This window comes from Botryllus schlosseri, chromosome 13 (assembly GCF_051294905.1).
Source record: "Botryllus schlosseri isolate E-star chromosome 13, Bs_hap1, whole genome shotgun sequence".
Taxonomy (NCBI): domain Eukaryota; kingdom Metazoa; phylum Chordata; class Ascidiacea; order Stolidobranchia; family Styelidae; genus Botryllus; species Botryllus schlosseri.
The window spans coordinates 17,207,909-17,232,218 of NC_137248.1; the positions used below are offsets into that span (position 1 = coordinate 17,207,909).

General features: G+C 40.1%; 1 protein-coding gene and 2 long non-coding RNA genes across 7 annotated transcripts in view; 2 read left to right on the top strand and 1 right to left on the bottom strand.

The window, feature by feature from the left end:
• Nucleotides 1–2,909: 2,909 nt before the first annotated feature.
• The window catches only part of LOC145454145 (uncharacterized), a 184,737-nt gene continuing 163,336 nt past the window's right edge, over nt 2,910–24,310 (bottom strand). Inside the window, exon 2 of the long non-coding RNA XR_013920054.1 lies at nt 2,910–3,111. This is a non-coding gene — a long non-coding RNA (uncharacterized LOC145454145). The remainder of the gene's footprint in view (nt 3,112–24,310) is intronic.
• On the top strand, nt 4,782–10,194 carry LOC145453985 (uncharacterized). Of its 5 annotated transcripts, none has more exons than XR_013919995.1 (4): nt 4,782–5,990; nt 6,665–6,760; nt 7,226–7,362; nt 9,439–10,194. It is a non-coding gene; the product is annotated as an uncharacterized LOC145453985 (long non-coding RNA). The 5 variants fall into 5 exon arrangements; XR_013919997.1 differs by having other exon boundaries at nt 4,790–5,990; nt 7,202–7,362; XR_013919994.1 differs by lacking the exon at nt 4,782–5,990 and having other exon boundaries at nt 6,019–6,760.
• On the top strand, nt 10,223–18,075 carry LOC145453984 (uncharacterized). Its single transcript, XM_080331945.1, has 5 exons — nt 10,223–10,815; nt 13,580–13,638; nt 13,937–14,015; nt 14,922–15,154; nt 15,799–18,075. The coding sequence occupies exons 1-5, from the start codon at nt 10,743–10,745 to the stop codon at nt 16,015–16,017; spliced, it is 663 nt and encodes a 220-aa protein (XP_080188071.1). The 5' UTR covers nt 10,223–10,742; the 3' UTR covers nt 16,018–18,075.

A 24,310-nucleotide genomic window follows, 5' to 3' on the forward strand; every position in this document is an offset into this window, starting at 1 on the left:
AAGTAGTCGCCGGAGCGTTACTTTAGTGCTGATTTACTGTTATCTTCGTCGAATTTTCCCTACATTTACCAAAAATTCTCAAAAATGAGGACAGAATCTTAAAAAGGAGGCTACTTCTTAAAACTGTTAGATTATCTGAAAGAACTTAAATTTGGCTCAATTCCAACCAGTAGAGGGCAATGCTAAAAGAAAATATTTTGAATTAATTACAAATAGAGACTTTCGAATTTTACCGGCTACCTCATGATATCGTTAGATTGTGTAAAAGTATGATTCATAGCAAATTTGGCTCAATTCCAATTAGAAGAAGCGAAGTTATTAGAGTGGAATATTTTGAATATGAAAAAATAGTCGACTTACCACTAGTATGTAATTATATTATATGGAATCATTTCTCACTTAAAATACCCCATGTATTTTCAAATCCAATATTTTCTCCTCTCATATCATTGATTCCACTATTTAAAATTAAGCCAGATTCAGTGTTCTTTTTATGTAACGTAACAATTTTATCAAGTAGCCTCATGTAGAATAAAAAAGAAGTTATTTTTGATCGGCCCTATTGTACAAACATCACACAACATTAGCCATTCATTATTACTCACGTGCACAATGCACATATCTAACAAAACGTCAAATGGACGGAGGGTATTGTGTGTTTATACAGACAGCAGATCAAATCAATGAGTTACACTTAAAAAATACTAAAGTGGAAAGGAGATTCTCATATATGTTGAGGCGGCATGGCCTTAGAATAATCCACATCCACTGGATACACGTTCCACTAGTGCATTAGATGCAGGAATTGAAAAGCAATTTTGAACCACACTGAAGAGCATTAGATACTCATCCATTCTAGTCGCCCAAAAATACAAAGAATCATCGCCTTCAAATCTACACATGAGCTTATCAGTCTCTTCCAAGTAGGCTACTTGACCATCTGAGTCATTTCATTGGCTCTAATTGGACTTTGCTTCGATTGTTTGCTTGTATAATTGAAAAGTCTTGAGTACTATTACCTCTTCACCACGGGATTATTTTGTACAATGCATTGCTCTTTGCTACTATGTAACATTGTCTTTTGTTTTTGCGGCGGCATATCTGATATCAGACGAGTGCAACGAAAGCAGTGGTGACAAATAGCGATGTCGACAGAATTCGTCACATGCGTTGATCTAACCATTGTAATTCCCACATTTCTTCACCTTCAAGTCATATAAAATAAGCCGAGTCAATGACTTGAGTCGAGTCATGCGTAATGACTCGAGTACAAGTCGAGTCAATCCAAATATTGACTCGAGTCGAGTCGAGTCATTTTCCAATTTTAAGAAAATGACTCGAGTCAAGTCGAGTCACAAAAAAATCGTGACTCGAGTCTGACTCGAGTCGAGTCATGACTCGAGTCATTACAACCCTGGGTTTGAGATGTGTTTCCACGTATCCAGATATTTTTTCTGTTAGCGTGTTGTTGCACGAGACAATGGGGCGTCCAGGAATGTTCGCCTTGTGTAGTTTCGGAAGCAGATAAAAGCGGGCGAGGCAAGGATCAGAAGGCTTATTGATTTTCGATTTCTCTTCTTCACACATGTCTAAAGATTTGATAATGTCCCTCAATTCCTTTGTGTGTTGTTTTGTTGGGTCATTTGCTAATTTTTTGTACGAATCGGTGTCGTTCAGCTGCCTCTGTAACCTTCTTCTAGGTAGTCTTTCAAATCCATAACGACTACTTTTCCTCCTTTATCTGCAGGCTTTACCACGATGTCATGGTCATGTTTTAGTTTCCTTATTGCTCTTCTCTGCTCATTTGTGAGATTTTCGTCGTGGTTTCTTTTCCAATTGTCAGATTTGCTGATGAATGTTGCATTTAACTCATTGTGAAAACTTTCCAGATATTTATCCAAATTAGCGTTTTCGCCGTGTGGTGCCCTCCATTTTATATTTTTCTTCGGTTTCTTGCTGAGTATTTGCTCATTTGTATTCTGGGCATTTTGAGACCCAGCGTTTTTCGAATTGGTATCGTAGAAATGAAATTCATTTCTCATTTTTCTGTCAAATTCGTCTGCGTCTACGGCGAGCACGTACGGATCTAGTTTTTGTGCAGGACAGAATTTCAAATTCAGACTGAGCACTTCTATTTGAGATTGGCTCAGTGTTTTGCTAGACAGATTTTCGATAGCCAGATTTGGCAGAGCCGAGAGTCGCGCCAAGAACCATTGGTGTCGTGGCAGTGCCGCTTTGCACATTTCAGTGCAGTTCAGTGCAGTGCAGTGGTTCCCTAACTGGGCGACGTTAAACCATCAGACGGATTGCGCGAAGCCGAAGTTTATTGAAAAAATTTTTCGCACTCCGCGCGATACACCCCCATCTTTTAGTTTTCGCTCTGTGTATTGTCCAACTTTGATATTACACAATTTTCTAAACAACAACCATAATCTTCCATGCCATCAGACTACCCGTTGGGATTGCTAGCATTCTGATTGCACTTTTTATTATTTTTTGATATCACGATAAGTGAGCGCGAAATTGTTGACTATCATAAAGGGAGGCATGCCTAAAAAAGTTTCGCGAACCACTGTTTTAGAGTGTCTTAATAGAAGAACGTGGATAGGGGTTTAAAGAGAGCTAAAATGTATTATGTTTAACCTTGTTTCGAATCATGACAGCTAATAGATTTTTTTAATTAACCGTCACTTTTTCATTACCTAATATGAACACAGTCACTGAGCAGCATTTTTTACCAATCGAATTTAGAAATAATATTAAATTACGCTGGAGAATATAGCTAATTACTTTCACTCGGCCCGCCAACGTATTTTTTTTCATTTGGTCAATGGAGGTTTGTTTGTTTGTTTGTTTTGGGGTATTCATGGTGTTTGTCGACTGCTATGGTCATTTACACCAGGCCGATATTCTTCATATTTTCCGTAACTGCCGACTTATAGCACGGCCCACCTCTAGGCTTTTGTAAGACACCGCTGACGCGGATGAGGTGGCGAGGAGGAGCCTAGGTAAACCTCCAACACTTAGGTATCGGAATTCGGAAGTCGACCTCGGTCGGACTCGAACCCGCACCCATTGGTGTTGCAGCCGCGGATTATACCACTGCGCTATCTCGCCACACAATGGAGGTAAATAATTGCCCACCGCTGCGCTAGCCCATGGTGGATGTCAGATTAGGAGACCGTTACTGTCGTGTCGGCATCCTCGTATCTGTTAATTACATCTGATTGTACCGTGTGTATATCCTGTGTCTTCATCGGCTGAAAGTATATGAACTGACCAATATTACGATTCTATGATTAAATTCGAACATATTTGTTCTATTTATACGTTTATATTGCTCGTGAGCAAATGCCGTAGGCCTAATTTCTAATATATCTTATATTTGTGCTTATCGGCCTTTTGCATCATATCAATTTCGTTCCACTCTCTGCTATCTGTTATGGATAATATAAAAATAACACGGTATTAAGTGCTGTTTCACTGGAAGTAGGTGAGATGTGGTACCGATGAGACACTGGGACCGAAAATACTTGAAAAATTCGCAATGATAATCCCATAATTACTCTGCACGAATTTGTTTACATTTGCTTGCTAGTGAAATCTTTCCTCGTATGCAAATAACTTTGTCCCACGTGGTCTGTCAGAGATGTTTATCGGTTTTGGAGTACAAACGATCGACGTATACGTTTTTCGTTGTAACCTCTAACATGAACAAACCAGCAATCATTTTTATTGTGACGAGTAGGGCTTGCATCAGGCTATATGACGACACGTCGACACATATTTATGGTATTCAATACCATCCTTGAGCGGATTATTTTCATGTCAATAACAACATTTACCACGACGGGGTCGATGATATCATAGCCAAATCAAGTCACGTAGTAGCAAAATAGTTGGACTAACTGGTCATGCTACAACAAAAACACGCATATATACAAAGAGGCTGTATTTCATAATGACCTGTGATATTTTATGCCACTAACGGGCTATTAGGAAGTCCAAATGTCGATTTACTGGCAATATGTATGTACCCTGTGTAACTTCGAGCCAGAATCGAAACGTCATTTTCTACCAACATTTGAGTTCATATTTATTCTATATTTCTAAGGTGGCGACAAAATATTCTTCTTCGACTTTCTGTAGCTTAGATTATAGTAAAAAGCTCAATAAAATTTGAAACACCTTAGCTTTTGATCGTACGATTCAAAGGTCCCCGGGTCGTGTGCCTTTGGACCCAACCGGTGGGGGCCGATAATACGTTCGAGCAGCAACGTTTCAACGTTCATAAATACTTTTTTTAATGCGGATATTCATGTATATATCCGCGGTAGGTACAGCTTGTATCCAAATGTTGAGCCAGAAGAAATATCAGCTGTTATCGGCTGACCATTTGAGGGCCAGGGATCGTTTTGAAATTTTTGGAGTCAACTCAAAAATTTGATGGGGTTGACAGAAAAATTTGATTTTTTTTTCAATTTCTTTTAATAAACTAAAAATTTTAATTGGTTCTGCGGCTGCTTATACTTGTTAGAATTTAACCAAATTTGACGTGCAGCAGGGGTATCGGACAATTTAATCAGTGAATGGCTGGTATCCGGAAAAACGTTTTTTTAGTGAACCACCCCAATGTACAGCACCAGCAACATACAGCCGAATTAAGACTGACACGTATAGTACAGCAACATACATAGTCCTACAACAAAATGCAACCGAATGATCGCAATGATGAAGGATGAAAGTACCCAGCAAACACCCGATCTCCCATGGACTTACGGGTACGTCCACAATTGTGCCCAGTCGTCCCACGTCCCACTTTTAGTGACTGAGGACTTGCTCAGTAGGTCACAAATTGACGTCCAATCATGTAACTCCAAGAGACCCCCAGAGGAAGTAACTTTAAGAGTGCTCCTATGCCAGTCACCAATGACCATTCCAGTGGATGTCATAATAGTGTGATGCCTTGATGCCACCAACACAGGAGTTGATTTGGATGTCCTTACTGGGAAATCGTTTCTATGAACTCAAATGTGCATTATTCTGCAGTCAATGCTGAATAAGTTGTGTTGTATACAGTCATGATACAAGTGAAATCTAGTGGAGTGAAGCCGTGAATGTTGATATGGTGTGACTTTCTCATCGCGTGGAACTTCACAAGCCCGGTTCTCGATCATTGCAGTCGCACAGTGCTAAAGAGGCTCGATATAATGTGCGATACAGAGACACAGTGGCTTATTTTATTGTGACATTACTGGGTCGAAAATGCTCACATCAGGGGCAAATACTCGTAATGCATGTGAAATATTCCGATATCAGAACTTGATAATCGTCATGATGGGATTGTGATGACTATTCCAATCACGGAACAACGCAGTAAGCAATCCTCTCGGCTATTTCGATAATGGAGTCGAACACGCCTGTTGCTTCAGATTCATCCAACCATAAAACCAGAAGCCTGCCTTCTTCTATTTGGCGAGCATCGCGCATGCGCCGCGCGTGTAATTCAATTTGATCACCGTATGTAGCAATGGCGGAGGGACGAATTATCACAGTAATGGTTTAGTTCATAATTGGAAACGTTAACAGCGTGGACTGTGAGATGTCTCTATCATGAGTACCGGAAGGGCAGGGAGCTTGGTATTTGAGTGCTATATTTAATAAACAGCAATAGTCTCGATCATCATGAACTGCTAATGCGATATAATGAATTCGATTATATGATTATAGTGACACGGCTGTAATATCACCTAGAGACGGAATTGATCGACCCGCTGCTAATCGGTAACTCATGCAAGCCGATAATTCTTGTAGTAGGCTACATTTGATACTATATGATAATGTATTGATCATAGAAGTCTGATTTATTGTGCTCTGCTCCATAATGTCTCACAAGCAATAACTTGCCATTTCATGTGCATCCTGTGAAAAGTTTTACAAGGATTTCCTAGGACTGCAGGACCCAATCAGCAAACCAGATGCCGCATAAAGTAATGTACCGGTATTTTATAACATATCGGTATGTACTGAATTTTGAAATATTATGTATAGGCTTATAGAAATGTGGAATGTTCCTTTATGGAATGTGAGATTGCTGAATTTGTGGATGCATGAAGATTGTAGCATCACATTAACATCCATTTTCGTATTTTTGTGTCCACAACAGTATATAACCATAACCATCTATAATAGCGTTACTAAAATAATTGAGGCTTTCAGTGAACATGTAAGAATTTTTGGCAATATTGGTTTATATTTAGGGTATTCTAGGAACAACATTATAATAGTTTGTTAGCCCATCTTTAACCTCGCTCTAATCAAAGGATACTCAAACACTAAACCAATTATAAACTCTATAAATTTAACATGTTCATGGCCTGGTGCAGACGGGTTGTTGGCAATGTTACCGCAATGTTGGCACGGCCTCCGTGCATACTTTTATTGCTTGATTATAACTTTCGATATTAGTATATATACACGGAAACATTGCCTACATTGCAGCAGTATCAAAAAAGTAGGCTATGGATGGGCCCTAAGGAAGGCTGATTGCTCATGGTCATCTTGCCTCGATAAGTAAACACAACCTTATTATCAATGGATTCTTACTATATATGGATGGGACATATCTGTGTTTGTGTATACAAAGTTACTTCATTTCTACCAGGAGACTAGATATTGAACAGGCAATGTTATGTAGTTCTAAACTTCAGAGGAAGGCGCCGCAGTGGTGCATTGTTCATGGATCAAGATGTTAAATTATGTAAGTTGAAGTTACGAACTATATATGATGATTTATGATATTTCATTTATTAGCAATTTATTACCCTGAAAAAAGTGCCATCGATGATGCGGAAATATACAATTGACGGTGGTTCGCAATCGGGCTGCTAAAACGTGCAGGGTGGAACTATAATTTTATTATAAACTGCATTGTTATAGTGGCACAGAGCGTGTAATTTCAGTAGGCTGTCTTGAAAATAGTCACATACTTGGCTCGAATCATAAGAATTGATACTCGTTCGAGATTTGAGTAACCATACCAATGTGCTCAGCCCTACTGATTAGTCATTGTAGTGAGTAGAATGTGCGAATGGTCCAGCTTGAACTTCATTGTCTTTTTTTACAGGATATTCTAGATTCCTGGCTTGGCTTCTTGACAAATGGCTTCACTACAAACATTATAATATCTTTGATTATTTAGATCGGCAATGTCTTCAATTGATAGTGTTCAACAACGTCAAGAACACTGTACAAAGTATGTCTTGATGACTGGAACCAAAAACCTTCGGAAGAACTACTGCCACATGGAACAAGCGTTGCTGTAAAATCGGTGCTGCGTCATCCTCAGGAAAAAGTCAAAAGGTATAAAACATTGAATACGCTTCATGGAAACCAGAGGCTGTGAAAGTAATCATCTTTTGAACTGAAGTAGATATAATGTTATGGATTTATACACACCTAGAGGTAACAACTTTAAAGTTGCGTTAGATCTACTCGAAATGGAAGTAGATAATGCACTTCTGGAAAGTATACAAATAATAAGTTTGAAAAAGTTGATTTGGTCGAGGTGTTGCGTAGGCATTCTTAGCGTTTAATCATAGTTGGTGGTCAAGGTACATATTGTTTGCACCGGAGTTTAAATAGTTGCAACGCCTTGAATTTCTACTGTACAATTAGCCATTTACCAGACTTGTAAAATTCACTTCAAAATGAAGTAAAAAGTTCTAAAAGAAGATTTTGTGCTCTATTCTATCCCAGGGGTTCTTGAACAGGGCCCGTAGACCCTTTTGTGGTACGATATGCATCATGGAATTAGACCTATATGCTGTGGTTCTCGTGCTATGCGCAATTTTATGTGAATTGACTATCTGATTTTAATATAGGTACCATCAGAAATTGTGTTGAAAATAAATTTTGGGCTGCTAGAAATCTTATGAGTAGCATGAAGTGTGCGGTCGCTAAGGCTAAGAAACAATGCTATTACTATGGCTAAAGTTGTTGATATGTTCCAATAATAATCGAAGCCAACATCTAATTCTGAATTAATTTGACTTTGGTAATGACAGTAGCAACAGCCTACATATCACGACTATATCAAAACCCGGATTAGGCTACACTGCTCAAATGCTCTGATACCAGATCAAATTTCAGTAGATTTTAAAATACAACTGTGACACGTCAAAGGTCCACCAACTGAAATAGTATAACCCAGAGTTTGATGATGTCATGATGCATCCTATTGCATCATCTCTATAACTCATTATTTTAACAAATTATGCTCAGCACAAAAATAATTTTATTGAAATATTCAAAACTGTGATTTTTTTCGTGTCAAACGTAAATAATACAATAGTAAATTACATTCTCGAGATGTTTGTGGAATGCCTGTCTGCAAGCTGCCGTCAAATAAGGCCTACATGGAAATTATACATTGAATATCCCTATCTTGCTGCGTCGTCAAAAATCCGGAAATTGACCTGCGACCACATTTGAATTTGAAGCCTCTGCTCTATATGATGTGACAACATTATGAACAAGGAAAAGTTGAAATATCTATCTCGTATGCGAATTCGAAGAAAATGAATACCGGCTCTACATCATATCGAAGAATGTTATTTAGATTTAAGATAATTCCTATTTTATTGTACTTTGAGACAATACATTTGTCATTCACACGATCGTACATGTGCCGTGTTCTGCGATATGACGAATCTATGTTTTTAGGCCTCGCAGTGGTACATAGAATCGGAATTCTAATTCTTGTTGAATACAATTTATGTACCCTAAAAGATCATCTGTTTCGACTTATCGTTGCTCTATTCAGATTCGTGGCAAGCCCTAGTTGTAGTAGGTGATAAGTTCCAAATAAAGGTGGTCAAAGTATTCATCGTTAGTACCGTACTAAATAGTATAAATAGCGATTTACAAGACATCAAACTACTTCCAAGTGTCGACATGGTCAAAATATGGAGACTTGAGGAATGTCGTAGTTGTATGCTTTTAAACAGAGATAAGGAAAGCAATCATGTTCAGCACTCAATTAGAAATATTTGTAGCGTCAGTAGTCTAGTACAAGTAAGAGTAACGCAATGTAGTTCTACTCGGGTTCAAGCACTCAAGCAGCTATATACATGGCTTATCAAAACTATTTTAGGTAAAGTAGAAGTTCTGGAAAGTACTGAAGTATGTACTTGAGGTGTTTCCACAATATAATTTGATTGACGGGTTTCATACTCTGTATCACAACGTCAGAAGCTCCCGTACTCGAGTAGACATTGTAGTATCGTCATAAATTATCACTCAGCACAAGTAGAAGTAGCGGATCACAATTAATGCATGAGGGAATAGAAATTGAAGCAGCTCTGACGCAAATTTCATGTGCTATGTCAGCAGAGTGGCTCTACAAATGATTTGCTGACATTGTTGTATATGTTTCAGGCAAAACAAAGACCAAGAACAAAACTGTTGTTGCAACCAAGTTTATTGCGAATACGCACTCGCGCTCTTAACATGATGCGGTGCAAATGATGCATCGTTTTATAATATGCAATGTAAATTTTATTATGATTGCTCCATGCTTTTCCCTGTTTAAGTTGTATTAGCAGTTGTACTTTTTCAAAGTCATGTGACACGTTTATTTCTAATTTCATGATGCACTTCAATTGAAATGTTTGTAATGGTAATATAAAATTGACTTAGAACTTGCTGTTACATGCAAAATCCCACTGACACATTTATTCGTAGTGATTTCCTGATCGATTTTTCACGTAAGCCTGAACTTTGTTTACCAGTAATAGTTCATTAGTTAATGTTGTACTTGTATTTTGCAATTGTTGTTTTACAGTAACCCAATATAAACAGTTCGTTAGTTTATATGATGTTGAATTCCATGTAATTGCACCAGGTTAGGAGGGGAGTCCTGATATGGTAATCCTGAGGAATAGAACAGGTGGTAAATGACATATCCATAGGGAGTCACGCCGCGTCCACAGTAGGTCTGACGCATCCATAGGGAGTCACGTCACGTTTACAGCAGATCCAATGAGTCCATATGGAGGTGCTTCACGTCCATAGTAGACCAACTCAGGAAGTGTTTAGGACGCTTCTAGTAGTCGACAAATCCACTCCAGGGAAGTAACACTGGGCGTCCTGCGTCTTTTCCGCAGGAAGTCAACTGGACATCGGGTGTTTGCTGGGACGTAATACCTCAAGTACCGGGACTATACGATAAGACGGATGTCGCGACGAGAAACTGCTTTGAGCCAGTGCGACGGTGAAGAGGTCGGGCGAGATCGCGCAAATGGTCAAGAAGTGAAGACGCGCAGCAGCGACACCAGCACGGAGCTTTATTTAGGAAGCTTAGAGTGGAATTGTGATAATTTTATGAAAGCTGCAGTTGGAATATTGTGGCCGTCTAGAGACAATGTCTGCCGCCAAAATTGTTTCCAAATGATTTTCTTTAATTTGAGGCTACATCATATTTAGAGCGCAGCGAACATTTGACTGTTGTTTGCGGCTCCATAATTGCAGTTATGATTCAATGTTTCGCAGAAGAAGGAAATGAAACGGCCGGGTTTTTTCTTCACCAGTACATGCAACCAGAAACTTTGTAACAAAACACCGTCACTATGAATGGTGATCCGTACGTTATTGATGATTTGCATCTACTTTAGATTACTGTGGTACAGAGACACGGTTAGATTATATACCTATTCGAAGAATTGCATCGGGCGAGGAACGGAATGAAGACGTCAGCTATTTTACATAGATTGCTGGTCTATCTCTCTTTGACCAGGATGTCATCTTCTGTTAAAGGTGAGAATGTTAGGTAATCGCCTGTAATAATTATATATACACTTTTCCATGACGATTAGCCATATGATAAAGACGAATGGATGGATCCGATCCCTCGCACGAGCTAACCTGACCATTAATGGTATGGTTATTGCCGAATGGTCACTAGAGTGCGGCTATGTGAATCTGGTTCATTTCACTTTTTTGTACAACATTCACCCCAATAATCGTACCACTCCATTCACTTAGCCGACGGTGGTACAAGTATACACAACACACCTCGCTCCATATATTGTATCTAAATTGTTTGTGGCCATATTTTAATCAACGTGATACGTATCAATGCGCGATTGCGCGTATGCCGCCGTACAAACGTTAGAGCACACGACATATATCCGGTATGAATAGGACCAGATCTGTCATTAGTTTTGTGCATGTTGGTTCGACATCCGCTTTCACAAAGCGCGCTGCAAATAGTGCCTTGTTGAAAACGCCTCACTTGAACCATCCTAGCAAATATTCTTGGTATGACCATACGATTCCTTATTGACGCGATAAAACAAGAATATGCGCTGCATGCCCGATAGGTTATATGAAATTGTTTTCCTGTTTGTTTGTAGTGTTCATGGTGTTGTCGACCGCATGTTCATTTACACCAGTGGTTCTTAACCTTTTTTCTTCCAGCGCCCCCTTTCAAAAATTATCGTGCTCCAGCGCCCCCCCCCCCAACTTCATATTGTAAGGAATGTAATAAAGACAATGAGTAAGAGGGAGGGCCGTAACAGCACTTCGTTAACCCCCCTAAAAACAATTGCCTTGCGTACCCATAGCATGATAAACCGAACTTCTGAGGGCTTCGCCCCCACGAACCCCATATCGTGATTTTGATGGTCAGCAAAGTTTGTGTGGCCTGGTCGCCCTAAGTACCAAAATTCTCCATAATGCATGAATGAATAGGTGGTAATTACATATATAAGTCGCTATATAAACTTTTTATCCTCTCAGCCCACGTAATCAGATTTACCAGTAGCACTGAGTGAGCTGTTGTATAGGAAAATAAAGGGCACGTAATTATTAATTAAACATATTCGGGCGTGCCCGCAAGTACAATTATTCGTTACCAGGGCCGTGACAGCACTTCGTCAGCCCCCCCCCAAACTAAAGACGTTGGTCCTGGGCCCCATCGGGTGATAAACCAAACTTCCGGGGGACTTCACTCCCAGACCCCCATTAGGCTGTCCGCTATTTGCTGATTGCCTATTAGGTATCTACATTGGGTGTCCATTTACTGAGGCAGCTATTCTCGCCTATTCGCGCGAAGTGCGAAAAAATTCACTAATTAATGATTGAATTGGTCAATATCACCGGGTATTGCATGTAAATTGAGATCAATTTTTATCCTCTCTCTGCTCACGTAAACACATTTACCGGTAGAGTTGAGTGAGGTGCAATGTTTCCTCTAAGCTGCGCACGTGCGCAGTACTGACACGGTCTCTGCACACAGAAAATCTACGTTGCGCACAGCAAATCCGGAGTTATTACCTTTTTTAAGTCGTTACGCACTGTTGTCCAAGGGTCAGCGCAGTGAGTCGTTGAGTGTGCGCAGACTAATCAAAACTTAAAGCGAACATTGTGAGGTTTCTTGGAAACTGTAGGGCCCGTTACTAATAATTAAACATATTCGGGTGGGCGAACCCGTTGGTATGACTTCGTTGCATAATGTTATTTCCTGACCCCCTGTCTGCAATATCAAAAAATATAGAATCGCTCAACGGGAATATCGTCCAGCAGGAATATCCCTGTCGCCCAATCGTACTAAACTAAAAGACGCACACGATTTCAGGTTGATATTTCTTTACTGACATATAATTTTTCCCTGCCAGATGGAATTCGTCTTCTGGGGTTCGGATTGCCAAGACAGGAACATTCGGTGTCAGTCATTTGGGCGCCCATGGACAATTAAACCTATATGTATTTTGAAGGCTATATGTAACGACGTTTTCGGTGTTAATTTGCTCTGAATACTCATTAAGGATATGTCCTATCACCACATCATCCACTGCGAAGCCATTTTTCTCCAGCGCCCCCCATACCGCCCCCTGAGCCCACCGCCCCCTGAGCCCCCTGAGCGTTTCCGCCCCCTTCAAGATCGCCAGCGCCCCCTGGGGGGCGCTGGTGGCAAGGTTAAGAACCACTGATTTACAACATGCCAACTATCTTCATTTTTATTCCGTAGGTGCAGACTTGCAGCACGGCCCACTTCTAGGGGGCGAGGAGGGACCTAAATAAACACTTAGGTAGGAATTCAGGCGTCGAGCTCTGTCGGACTCGAACCCGCAATCCATTAGTCTTGCAGCCACTGTAATTGCTGTTGAAATTGTTGTAAATATTGTTTTTTGTGACTTCAGAGTAATTGCCGCAGAGGTTGGCAACATACGGATTACGTATCAGATCCCGATCCGGATTCAGTATACCTGTATAATATAATACGTAATAACGTCGAATACAAAATATCAACGATGCTCTATAATTTATACAAACAATTAAACTGAAAACCTTAATCTTGACAGATTCTCAAATTCGATTGGAATATAGTGGCTTGAATAATAATATTCCACTTCATTTCAAATAGGGTGTGGTTCGTCTTCATGACAAGGGCAATCCGCAATCTTTTCCGAAATATGGTAATAGAAATATCAATAATCGACTATAGTTAATAGTCGCCGATATCTACAAGAATGCAGTACAATCAACATGTTCTTAACAATGCACGAATTCATTATAGGACAATTTTGTGCGAGGAGACTTGTCGGCGGACAGTGGAGATCTATTGGAAATTGCAAAGTTAGTTATATATCTGCAAATCCCCGAGATTATTATGGGATTATATACCATGAGAGATACTAGAGAGAATAATATCTGTAACCCAAGTAAGTCATCAGATACGCTCTGAGTTTATGTCCAATTGTCGTAATCTATAACATGTGAGAGGCAGCATCGAATATACGACTGCAGCAATTATAATTAGAGAAATAAGCAAAATATTTATAATGCTCATATGGCATTACTTTGCATCTGGATTGAACGCATTGCCCATTCTCCATTAAATGCTATTTACATACCCTTATCATTGAATTTCTAGGGAGCTACTCTAAGTGATATCAAGGCCAACTTAGCAGAATTGGCTAAAGAAGAAGCCCTCACAAGATTACGCCGGGAAGGTGGTGTAGTAGAGTGACTAGTGATTCAATTCACAGTACAATGCTGTGCTCATAAAGTTGTGTAACAAGAACCACGGTATGGCGTGATGGCTCCGCCGAGGGAGCGGGAGATTTTTCGTAATGCCTAGTGATTTTATTCTCGAAAGAACAATCAACGCTCAATGCGCATGGATCGCATGTATCAGGGCTTCTCAATCTTTTCAGATAGCGATTTACATTTCCTGAAATTTTCACTGTGGACCCTCAGTGAGATATGACCAAACGACAGAGAACTTAATTCAAAATACAATGCTAATTTGTCTTTTACGTCGAAGGCAAAGAAGTTTCCAGTAGCTTGCATCGCGGCAACTAATAGCTGATTTCAACAATAAATCCCGCTGCATTGTCGCATTTCCCGATGAACGTTGACAAAGAAAATGAAATCCAATTCTCAGGCATACACAATAACCCACTTTCCAATTTCACGCTCTAATCAAAATTACTGTTTCGAAAATTTTGCTCATTATTGTACTTATTGTTAAGTGCTTATTTTCAACTGCGCTTGCGGGTGTGGAATCGAATTAAATGAGAAGAGTATATACTGGTATTTGCTCTTTCACAATCGTGCTTGGCCAATTAAATAGAAATCTGTAACATTTATAATTATAACATAACATTTATTCAAAATCCATTAAATCCCATCGTAGCGATGAAGCAGTTCAGATGGATACATATCAAGCATCAATCATGCGGAAGGCAACGTTACGGGCTCCAAATCAGGAAGTTTGAATTCAGCGTCGTACTTTAGTAACAGATCTCAAAGAACGCGCAAAGTACATAGTTATTGCCAAACCATCGCAATATTGGTGCTCAAATCCTCATAACAATAGGAAAAACGGCAAACTTCAACCGTTGCAATTTTTTCAGGTTTATGTGCGGTCAACTATCTCGAATATTGTTTCTTCGTTGAAGTTAAAGGTCGTGGTTCAACAAATCAGACTACTGCTAAGATATTATGCAACAAAAAGAACGCTTCACTTGCCAATGTATATTCGTCGGAACATTTCGAAGCTCTGGCGCAGTATGTTCGAACGGTAGTTGCATCCAGTCATTTTTCTGAATCCCCTTACGCTGGATTTAAAACAGGGATGACTTGGAAAGTAAGAGAGTTGATAATTATAATGAGAATACCACTGTTTATGTAGCGTCCATCAGTTTGTCCTGGTCACGTCTGCCTATGTTTTTCATTCGTGGATAGGCCGACGTATTAGGAAGTCAATTTTACAATGAGTTAGTCTACTGTCAATCTCGTCGGTCGATGAATGCGCTACAGTTGAAGATTATGTATTTGATTTATTATGACACAAGTATTGCTAGTCGGACGCAATATTTCTGCATTATCCAAAATTGCCGACTACAAACGAAAGTTATACATAGGAATCATAATGAATGTATACTGTGCGTATACACGACCATTTTAGGTCGGTGGCTCGTGCCACGTCGGGTAAGATGACTAACGATACCCTATACATGTTGTGGCATATGTTTCAAACCGCATTTCCGTCCTCGTTACCCTGGCTTAGGACCAGTACTTGTTTGGTTACCAGTGGCTGGATTCATGGGGGAACGGGTGGAATCGAACATGAGAGCTTTGGCCTGCATGACTACAAATGTAATCATTCTTGCTAACGTGAAGTCAATAATCGTCATTCAATATAACACGGATTAGATGTTGCTGGTCGCCAGAGTATATAATTAAAACCGTTGTTATCTGCTGTTCTAACCGTATGAATTTCTTTCGCAGAATGGTATAACTTACCTTTCCAATGGAACAAAGGCTCTTTTTGAAAGGTGGGAGGGGAAATATAAAAATTCCACACCTTTAATTCGCAAAAATCGCATCATATTGGCTGTGAACGAAGAGTCGAAGAAATGTAGAGACGGTTTTGACGCCGAGACTGATGGAGTCAAGAACCATGGACCTTTGTGTCAGTTGCCGGCTTATGGTAGTCCCCATGAGTAGCCTAGTTCGCATAAGAGTGGGTTCCATGTCCTACCATTAACGTGACTATACTGTATGTTGTGTGTTCTACTCATTCTATTAAGTCATGCTTCATTTGAAGTAGGCAGCTAAACATCTGGTCTGAAAATCGAAGTTATATTATGTAATGACGCACCCCTTTTTCTAGCTCGTTTGATATCTAGATTCGTTGTAATAAATTATCTTATGGGCATCACATTATACAAAAAACCGTAGCCTGTAGAGCAGTATTTCTCAAACTTGTTCCCGTCGCGTGCCAATAATTTGTTTATTACTACACCGCTTATCACCTTAAGCCCAGCGTGGCGAGATAGCTCAGTGGTATAATCCCCGGCTGCAACACCATCGGGGTAAGTGTTCGAGTCCGACCGAGGTCGACTTCAGAATGCCTATACGTAAGTGTTTGAGATTTATCTAGGCTCCTCCTCACCCCCTCATTCACGTAGAAGCCGTTTTTTTTTTTCATTTTTATTCGGTATCACTTGTAGAACGGCCTACTTACAGGCTTTTAGAAAACACCGCTTACACGGATGCGATGGCGAGGAGGAGCCTGGATAAACCTCCAATACTTAGGTGGGAATTCTGGAGTCGAACTCGGTCGGACTCGAACCCACAATCCATCGGTGTTGTAGCTGTGGATTATACTACTACGCTATGTCGCCACTCGAGTATTCATAGTGGTTTACTGAAAACGACAGCAAATGGTAGATTGAATACTTAAAAATCGCCGGTCCGCTAGCATACCACCTGAAAAGGTCTCGCGTACCAGTGGCGTACAGGCAGGCGTACCACAGTTTGAGAACCACTGCTGCAGAGCAATCTTTGTTAAACTGTTTATGACACAACGCTCTTGAAAATGATAATACAACATCATTGAGCTGTCCTTATTCTGAAAAATGATTGCTTGATTTATGACCTCCAAATGGATTAACTATTTTACCACATTTGTTCACAGCTAATACTGAGAAGTATTGCTAAAGAATAAGTTGAAGTCGAGACCGTGTGCTTACGATATGCGACACGATTACCTGTTTATGAGTTGATTTGAAAACAATACCAGAATTTCTTCCTACATGGAAGCCTAATTATGATGCGGACATCACGGCAAAGCCATGATTGCTTTCATGGACATGGTTCCATTTGCTTATTTATGAGATATTGAAGAAGTTAGACCGCTGTTTAGTGGAATATGCTTGTGTTAGATCAGTGGTTCTTAACCTTGTCTCCAGCGCCCCCATCCCCCTACCCCCCTTCAAAGGGGCGACCTGGATTTTAAAGAGGCGAAGCTGCTTAGGGAGCGAAATAGGGGCGTTGGACTCAGGAGGCGGTATGAGGGGAGCTGAAGAAAAATGACCTCGCAGTAGTAGATGGCATAGTAAGAACATATGATTATACAGTATAACAATAGTTCAATATATCCCTGAGCTATCATTGTAAACTAACATTCGACAAAATCTGCCAAATCATGACGTTTTTAGTCGCTCGTCAGGCGCAATACACACCGACGACGTTTCCATGAATGCAGTGGTTTATTTTAATTCATGTAAAATGAATTAAGCGTACTTCTGGATTGTCAATTGCCCGTTATAACACTCCCGTCAAACTAGCTCGGGTTATTTTCCACAAACTGTTTCAAACTATAGGCATTGTATCCTGCAGCGCGCAGAGTGTCGAAATCCAAAAGGCACTGTACCACTTTTGAGGATGATCCCTTTTGTGCATAAAAGATGCTTTGAAGCTTTTTGGCCAAAATGATTAACTAAATATTCTTGAGAGCTCTACAATATTTGAGAGTTACAAAATTATTCGGCCGTATATTTCTTCATCGTATCATAAAGGATTATATTGCTTGGTGTTTTGACCCAAATTCATGTTCAAGTTAAGAGCTGGGTTCAGTACTAAATTTAATGTGAGCAAAGATCTCTACCACATTCTCAGTTAATTTAGTAGTCACACAAAGCAATAAAACAAAACCCAATACAATGAACTTCCCCGTATTGCCAATCGCAGAGGTGAATTCGGGATATGTACATCGAGCTCGAAGCAAATGGTGTGAGCCCGTAGGCCTACCCGATGGTTATAACAACTTTGATTTGATCCCGATATAGCTCATATAATTATTATATCAGTAGTTAGTCGAGTGGGGCTCGGGTTCCAATCCGAAACCGGACCTCGACTATGGGCTGGGGCAAACCCGAGTACCTAAGTGATTCGACTCTGAATCACTTATTATGCTTCGAGTCGAATATTCGAGTATCACTCATTATGACGCCACACAAGAATGTACTATGTTAAACTTCGAATATGTACCTTGTATGCCACCACAAAGAACATAACGCATGTTATCCGTGACAATAAAGATACTGTGGTATTTTTTCGACCATACAGATCAGATTAGGTCAGATCAGACTGCTGCTAAGATGTTATGCGACAAAAAGAACGCTTCACTTGGCAATATTTATTCGTCGGAACATTTCGAAGCTCCGGCGCTGGATTTGAGACAGGGATGACTTGTAAAGTAAGAGAATCGAGAAATATAATGAGAATATACCTCCATTAAAGTAGCGTCCCTCAGCGTATCCTGATAACGTATGACAATGTTATTCATTCGTGGACAGACCTACGTATTAGGAAGTCAATTTTATTGTAACATATATATTCACTAGTCGGCTGTTAATCTTGTCGATCGATGAATGCGAAGTTGAAGATTTTGTATTTGGTTTATTATGGCACAAGTATTGTTAGCCAGACGCAATATTTCTGCTGTATCCAAAATCCGAATTGGCGATGAAAAACATAAGTTATCCAGTATAGCCTACATATGTAGCCTACATAACGAATATATATTGTGTACTGTGCGTATACACGAATGTTTTAGGAATTGTTGAGTCAGTTGGCTCATGCCACGTTTGATAAGATGAACAACGAGTCCCTGCATGTGGTAGCATATGTTTTATGCCGCATTTCCTTCCTCGTTACCATGGCTTAGGACCAGTAGCCTACTTGTTTGCCTCATCAGTGGCTGGATTATGGGGGTAACGGGCAGAAATCGAACATGAGACCTCTGGCCTGCGTGACTAGAAATGTAATCACTAATCACTAGGGCGTTTTTTTTGACATGTCAATATTTGTCAACATTTTGTCAAAATTGTAGCGTTAGGTCAAAATTTGTCAAAATTGATCATAAAGTCAAAATTTTTTTGACGTTTGCATTTCATTTGTATCGTAGATTTCCCACTGTCACTTATCATTTGATATTTTGCAGCTTGTAGCCTTCTTTATAGGCCTACCGTTGTAAACGGATAATTGTCTGCTCATTGTGAATCATAAACGGTCAAATAAAACAAATAGGTGGACATGGTGTTATGGCCAACGTACCGCAATATCATAACCGAAGAAAGACTTCTTGGGCACTGCATCATTCTTATATTAAGAAGCGCATGATGAAAAATTGTGATGTAGACAACATTGCCAGAAAGAAGCAACACGGTGTGTTACCAGCCGTGTAGGCACAACTTGAGTGTTGTCAGCCAACAACTGCCGCTATTGAACGTCCTTATCAAGCTTCTTAGTAAGGACATGCACTTTCTACCCAAGAATGTAGTAAAGTATATCTTGCACTACAACAAAATTTAAATATTTCCACCATAATACGTATTGTAACCATACTTGAATTCTGCATTGGGCAAGATTTCGTTGAAATATTGTTTTTTTCATGTAAAGAGTTGCCTGTTTTTGAGCCAAAAACGTTTTTTTCAGGCCGAACTACTTCGTTAGGACAGCCAGTTCCAACCAGAAATGAAGATGAGTGGTACACTTTTAACATTATCTGGGAAAACACCTAATTTGCATAGGTTAGGTCAAAATTTGGTCAAAATTCAGTTTGTTTAGGTAAAAAAAAGTCAAAATTTTGATTTTTTATGTCAACATTTTCCTTTTTTACGTGAAAAAAAACCGCCCTACTAATCACTATTGCCAACGTGAAGTGAATAATCGCCATTCATAAACACGAAGTAGATAATGATCATGCTGGTGATCTTGGTCAGAGTATATTAGTAAAATCTCCGATATCTACCGATTTAATCATGGGAATTTTTTTCATAATGGTACCACTTACCAGCAGTGACTAGCAGTGACAAGCCCTCTGTGACTTTGTTGTCGTAATTACTCAATGCTGCAAGTCGTTATGTCTCACACCATGTTCAATCAGTGCGTTCCCTGCTCCATAAGCAAAGTTAATTGCCCCTTGCAAACAATAATCATGAATGGTTAAGAATTAACTAGACTCAGTGTATAAACGTATTTGCTTTGTGATAGCCACGTACCAATTGACGTAACGCACAATAGTGTCAAATATACCAGAAGTCGGCAGCATACGGCCCGTCAGACGATTTCATTCGGCTCATGAAGCAATTCTTGTAATATTTAATGCATTGCATGTATGATCAAGCATATTTCGAATAAAAGTTGAGATTTTTTGTATGATATACTTTCACGCAGTGTTGGGATCAAGTCACTACCGTCGAGTCACGAGTCATCTCGAGTCAATTCAAGTCAATCGATTTGTGAAGGTGACTCGAGTCAAGTCAAGTAAATATATTTTTGGAGGTGACTCGAGTCAAGTCGAGTCGAGTCAAGTCAAGTCAAGTCAAGTCAAGTCACGAGTAAAGTCTCAATTCAAGTCAAATTGAATTTTCGAAGTACGAGTGATGATTTATTTAAAGTCATAACATTTTGCGAGCTGTATGAATGATCGCTTGATTAGCCAGGCGTTGTATCGCACACGGACACGTAGAACACGTGAGTTTCTGTATAGGTACATGCTACAGTTTGTTATTATCAGCCAAAATCTACACATCCCTGAGAACATAAACGCATAACCTATCTTCACCGATTTAAGTCATACATGAGGGTTAGTAAAGGGGAGCACTTCGCAATGTAAGCACTGAGTCGACCAAGAAACAAAGATACGTTGCTGATAATATACTACTACTACGTCAACGTAGGCTATGATCATTTCGTTTGCGGCTAATTTATTTGTGCTATAATAATGGAGGACCAGTAAAACTTACAATAAGTGAATGGCTGGTTGCTCTAACGTGTGTCACCGGCATATCGCAAATAGTAATTTAGTCGACACTATTTACTTATCGATGACTTGAAAATGACACGTAAATTTTGCTTCGAGTCACGAGTCAATCCGCATTTTTCAAGCGTTGAGTCAAGTCAAGTCATTTGTGCAAAGTGACTCGAGTCGAGTCAAGTCATCCGAAAAGTTGACTCGAGTCATCCAAACACTGCTTTCACGGAAATAATATCTTCAGACAGCAAATATCGAACTTATTCATAGGTCGCAATACGGCTATCCGACGACAATGTCGAGTTTCCAGTCTAGTCCCCATTAGGTACAAGTCGGTGACATTGACACGAAATTCAGTAAAGGAAAAAGATCTGAGCACACTCATTACCAATGTTGCCGTCCTCCAGAGAAACCCGGCTGGTGATGAACCAAATTCCATCGTCCACGGTTACAGTTAAACATCCGGTATTTCCTGAAGTGGTCGGAAACGAAGTACTTCTACTTTTTCGAAGTACCCAAGTAGTTTTCCTCTACTTCTGATACTTACTCCAGTAGATCTTTTTTTCGCTACTTCTAATTCGACTTCGTAATATTTTGTGAACTACTTACTTACTTTTCGCTATTTTCAGTTTATCAAGTAGAAGTAGTTTAATCCCCCAATAAGAAATATAGCCAAAGGAATTTCGGGGCTGTTTTCACGTAGTACCAACATTTGATTTCATAAAAGTCATGTAATACCCAGAATTTTCGTTGCGCTTCGCGCACAGTAGCTATGGAGTGACTAATATGTCTTAGCGAAAGTATCGCTGAATATAATTTAGATACCAGGTCGCGTGGTTCCGTTCACAGCTCACACCGTATTGTCGCCTATACCAATTATTTTATCACAGTAAGTATGGCCCCCATAACGTTTGAAACTATCGTTTCGCAATCTAGCAATAACCTAGCATACTTAGCAGCAGGGCTTTGGAGCAGCCGTAAATTTAAACTGCTCCAGCTCCGGCTCCGCAGCTTTCTTCTATCATACATTAGCTCCGGCTCCAGCATCGGAGCCGCATTATTACCACTGCTCCGGCTCCAGCTCCGGCTCCGGCTCAAAAAATATCGAATGGGCCTGTCTATATCAGGGGTGGTCAACCCTCGGGTCAAATGTGGCCCGCGAGAGGGTTTTGCGTGGCCCACGAGGTAATTTCCTATTATATTATCGAAAATTAATTGCTCAGATTGTGAACTTGCAATGCCAACCCAAAATTACAAGTCTGGCTGCGACACTTGGGATGTTGATGACTAAAATATCAGTCCGACGCATTGGCAGATCCAGGGTCTAGTCACATTTTCAGTAAATCGTCGTACATTACAATAAACCAAAATAGTAGTGAAATTTTTCTTCCTTCTTCGTGTGGTTAATTGTCACACAATTTCTTGCTCTGTAGCCTACCCCCTACTGAAAATGAAAAAAAAACGCCTAATTTACCCGATTGAGTCTAACTGTATTCGCAATTACGGGAGAAAGTCTTTTCGCGTTTGCGCTCGCATAAAGATCGTCAACGGTGAAATGTAGGCACAAAATGATTGTCGCATATTATCGGAGACCTTCGATATCGATGTGGCCATACGCCGAATAGTCGTGTCCTTGCAAACTGAGCCTAGCGGGCAGTAGACCCGCAATATACTCAAGTAATAATATTTGACCTAGTTTATTTATAAACTTTGAAAATTTTACCCGCTTGGCGCGGCTAGTGGACCGCGCACTCGTTCGTCAATTGCATGTGCCCCTTAAGCCGAAAAGTTTGGCCATTCCTGGTCTATATAGATTGCTAATCTACCCATAGGTTAGTTATCTATAGTAATCTAGTGTCTGTCAGCCGTCAGTAATATCCGATGTAGCAAAGAAGACATAGGTGACGCCGTGACGGCTTGTGACGTCATAATGAATACTTGTCAATTGTCGATAACATCATAGTTGCATTAGAACGAACTTTACTCTATGCCATTGCTGTGCACAGCATTAAAATTCAGGCCTGCTGTTCAATTATGATAAATCAGCAGACGTGGTTGTTGCATATATAATAGCATCTTATGAAATACGTCGGAGCCGGAGCTACTCCTCAAATAACGTGCTCCAGCTCCGGCTCCGGCTCCGGCTGAATTCTATGTAGAGCTCCGGCTCCGGCTCCAGCTCCGGTGAAAATGCACGGCTCCGGGGCTCCGGCTCCGGGCTCCGGCTCCGGCTCCAAAGCCCTGCTTAGCAGCCCATGACGTGACCAATGTTCGCTCTAATTTTTGACGAGTCTGCGCACACTCACTGCGCAGACCCTTGGACAACAGTGCGTAACGGCTAAAAAAAGGTCATCACTTCGGATTTTTTGTGCGCAACTTAAATTTTTCGTGCGCAGAGACCGTGTCAGCACTGCGCAGCTTAGAGGGAACATTGGACGTGACCTAATCTGGAAAACTGGACTTTGACTTTTAATATAGTTGATCTTATTTGAAAGCTACAGTCGCGCTGATACTGATAATATACATTAAAGTTTCATCAAGGCAATGGAACGACCCCGAAATGGCCTTCAAAATCTGAAAATCGGCATTGTTCTAAACCACTGATTCCCAACCGCGGCCCTGAGGGCCGCATGCGGCCCCTAGATAGCCTTCTTGCGGTCCCAAAAATATAGTAAGAAATCGATTTATGACAAAAAAAAATGAAACTTAATTTATAAAATACTCTTGCTTGGCTTGGCCTCTGTAGTTTTTAATTATAGAATTGCAGGAAAGTTGTGAGTAGAGTGCTAACGTTACGTCACTGCTGTTTTAATGCAATGTGCCCTAACTTTCCAGTTGAACGAGCAATAGCTATATATATATATAGGTATTGATAACTTTCAAAACCGGAGAAAAAATCCTGAAAGAATGGTAAATTTTTCCCACTTCGTTGTCCCTTGACTAAAAAAGAAAAATAGCCCCAACTCCCGGAAAATACAGTTTTTCTTTCACATTAACAGGTGGTTGATTGAAAAAAGGTCAACTTTCCAGCCCAGCTCCCGAAATAGCCGCCGTAGCGTTCCTACAGTGCTGACTTAATGCATATCAGTCGAATTTGGCCCTATGTTTATCCAAAATTCTCAAAAAAAGAGGACACTTTCAAAAAAATGAAAAAGAGGACAAATCCTCCTAAAAGAGGACGTATGGTAACCCTAT

Coding starts and splice junctions, on each gene's coding strand:
- LOC145453984 (XM_080331945.1), top strand. CDS start 10,743: ATGAAGACGTCAGCTATTTTACATAGATTGCTGGTCTATCTCTCTTTG. Junction 10,816..13,579: donor GATGTCATCTTCTGTTAAAG/GTGAGAATGTTA, acceptor AATTCATTATAG/GACAATTTTGTGCGAGGAGA. Junction 15,155..15,798: donor AAACAGGGATGACTTGGAAA/GTAAGAGAGTTG, acceptor TTTCTTTCGCAG/AATGGTATAACTTACCTTTC.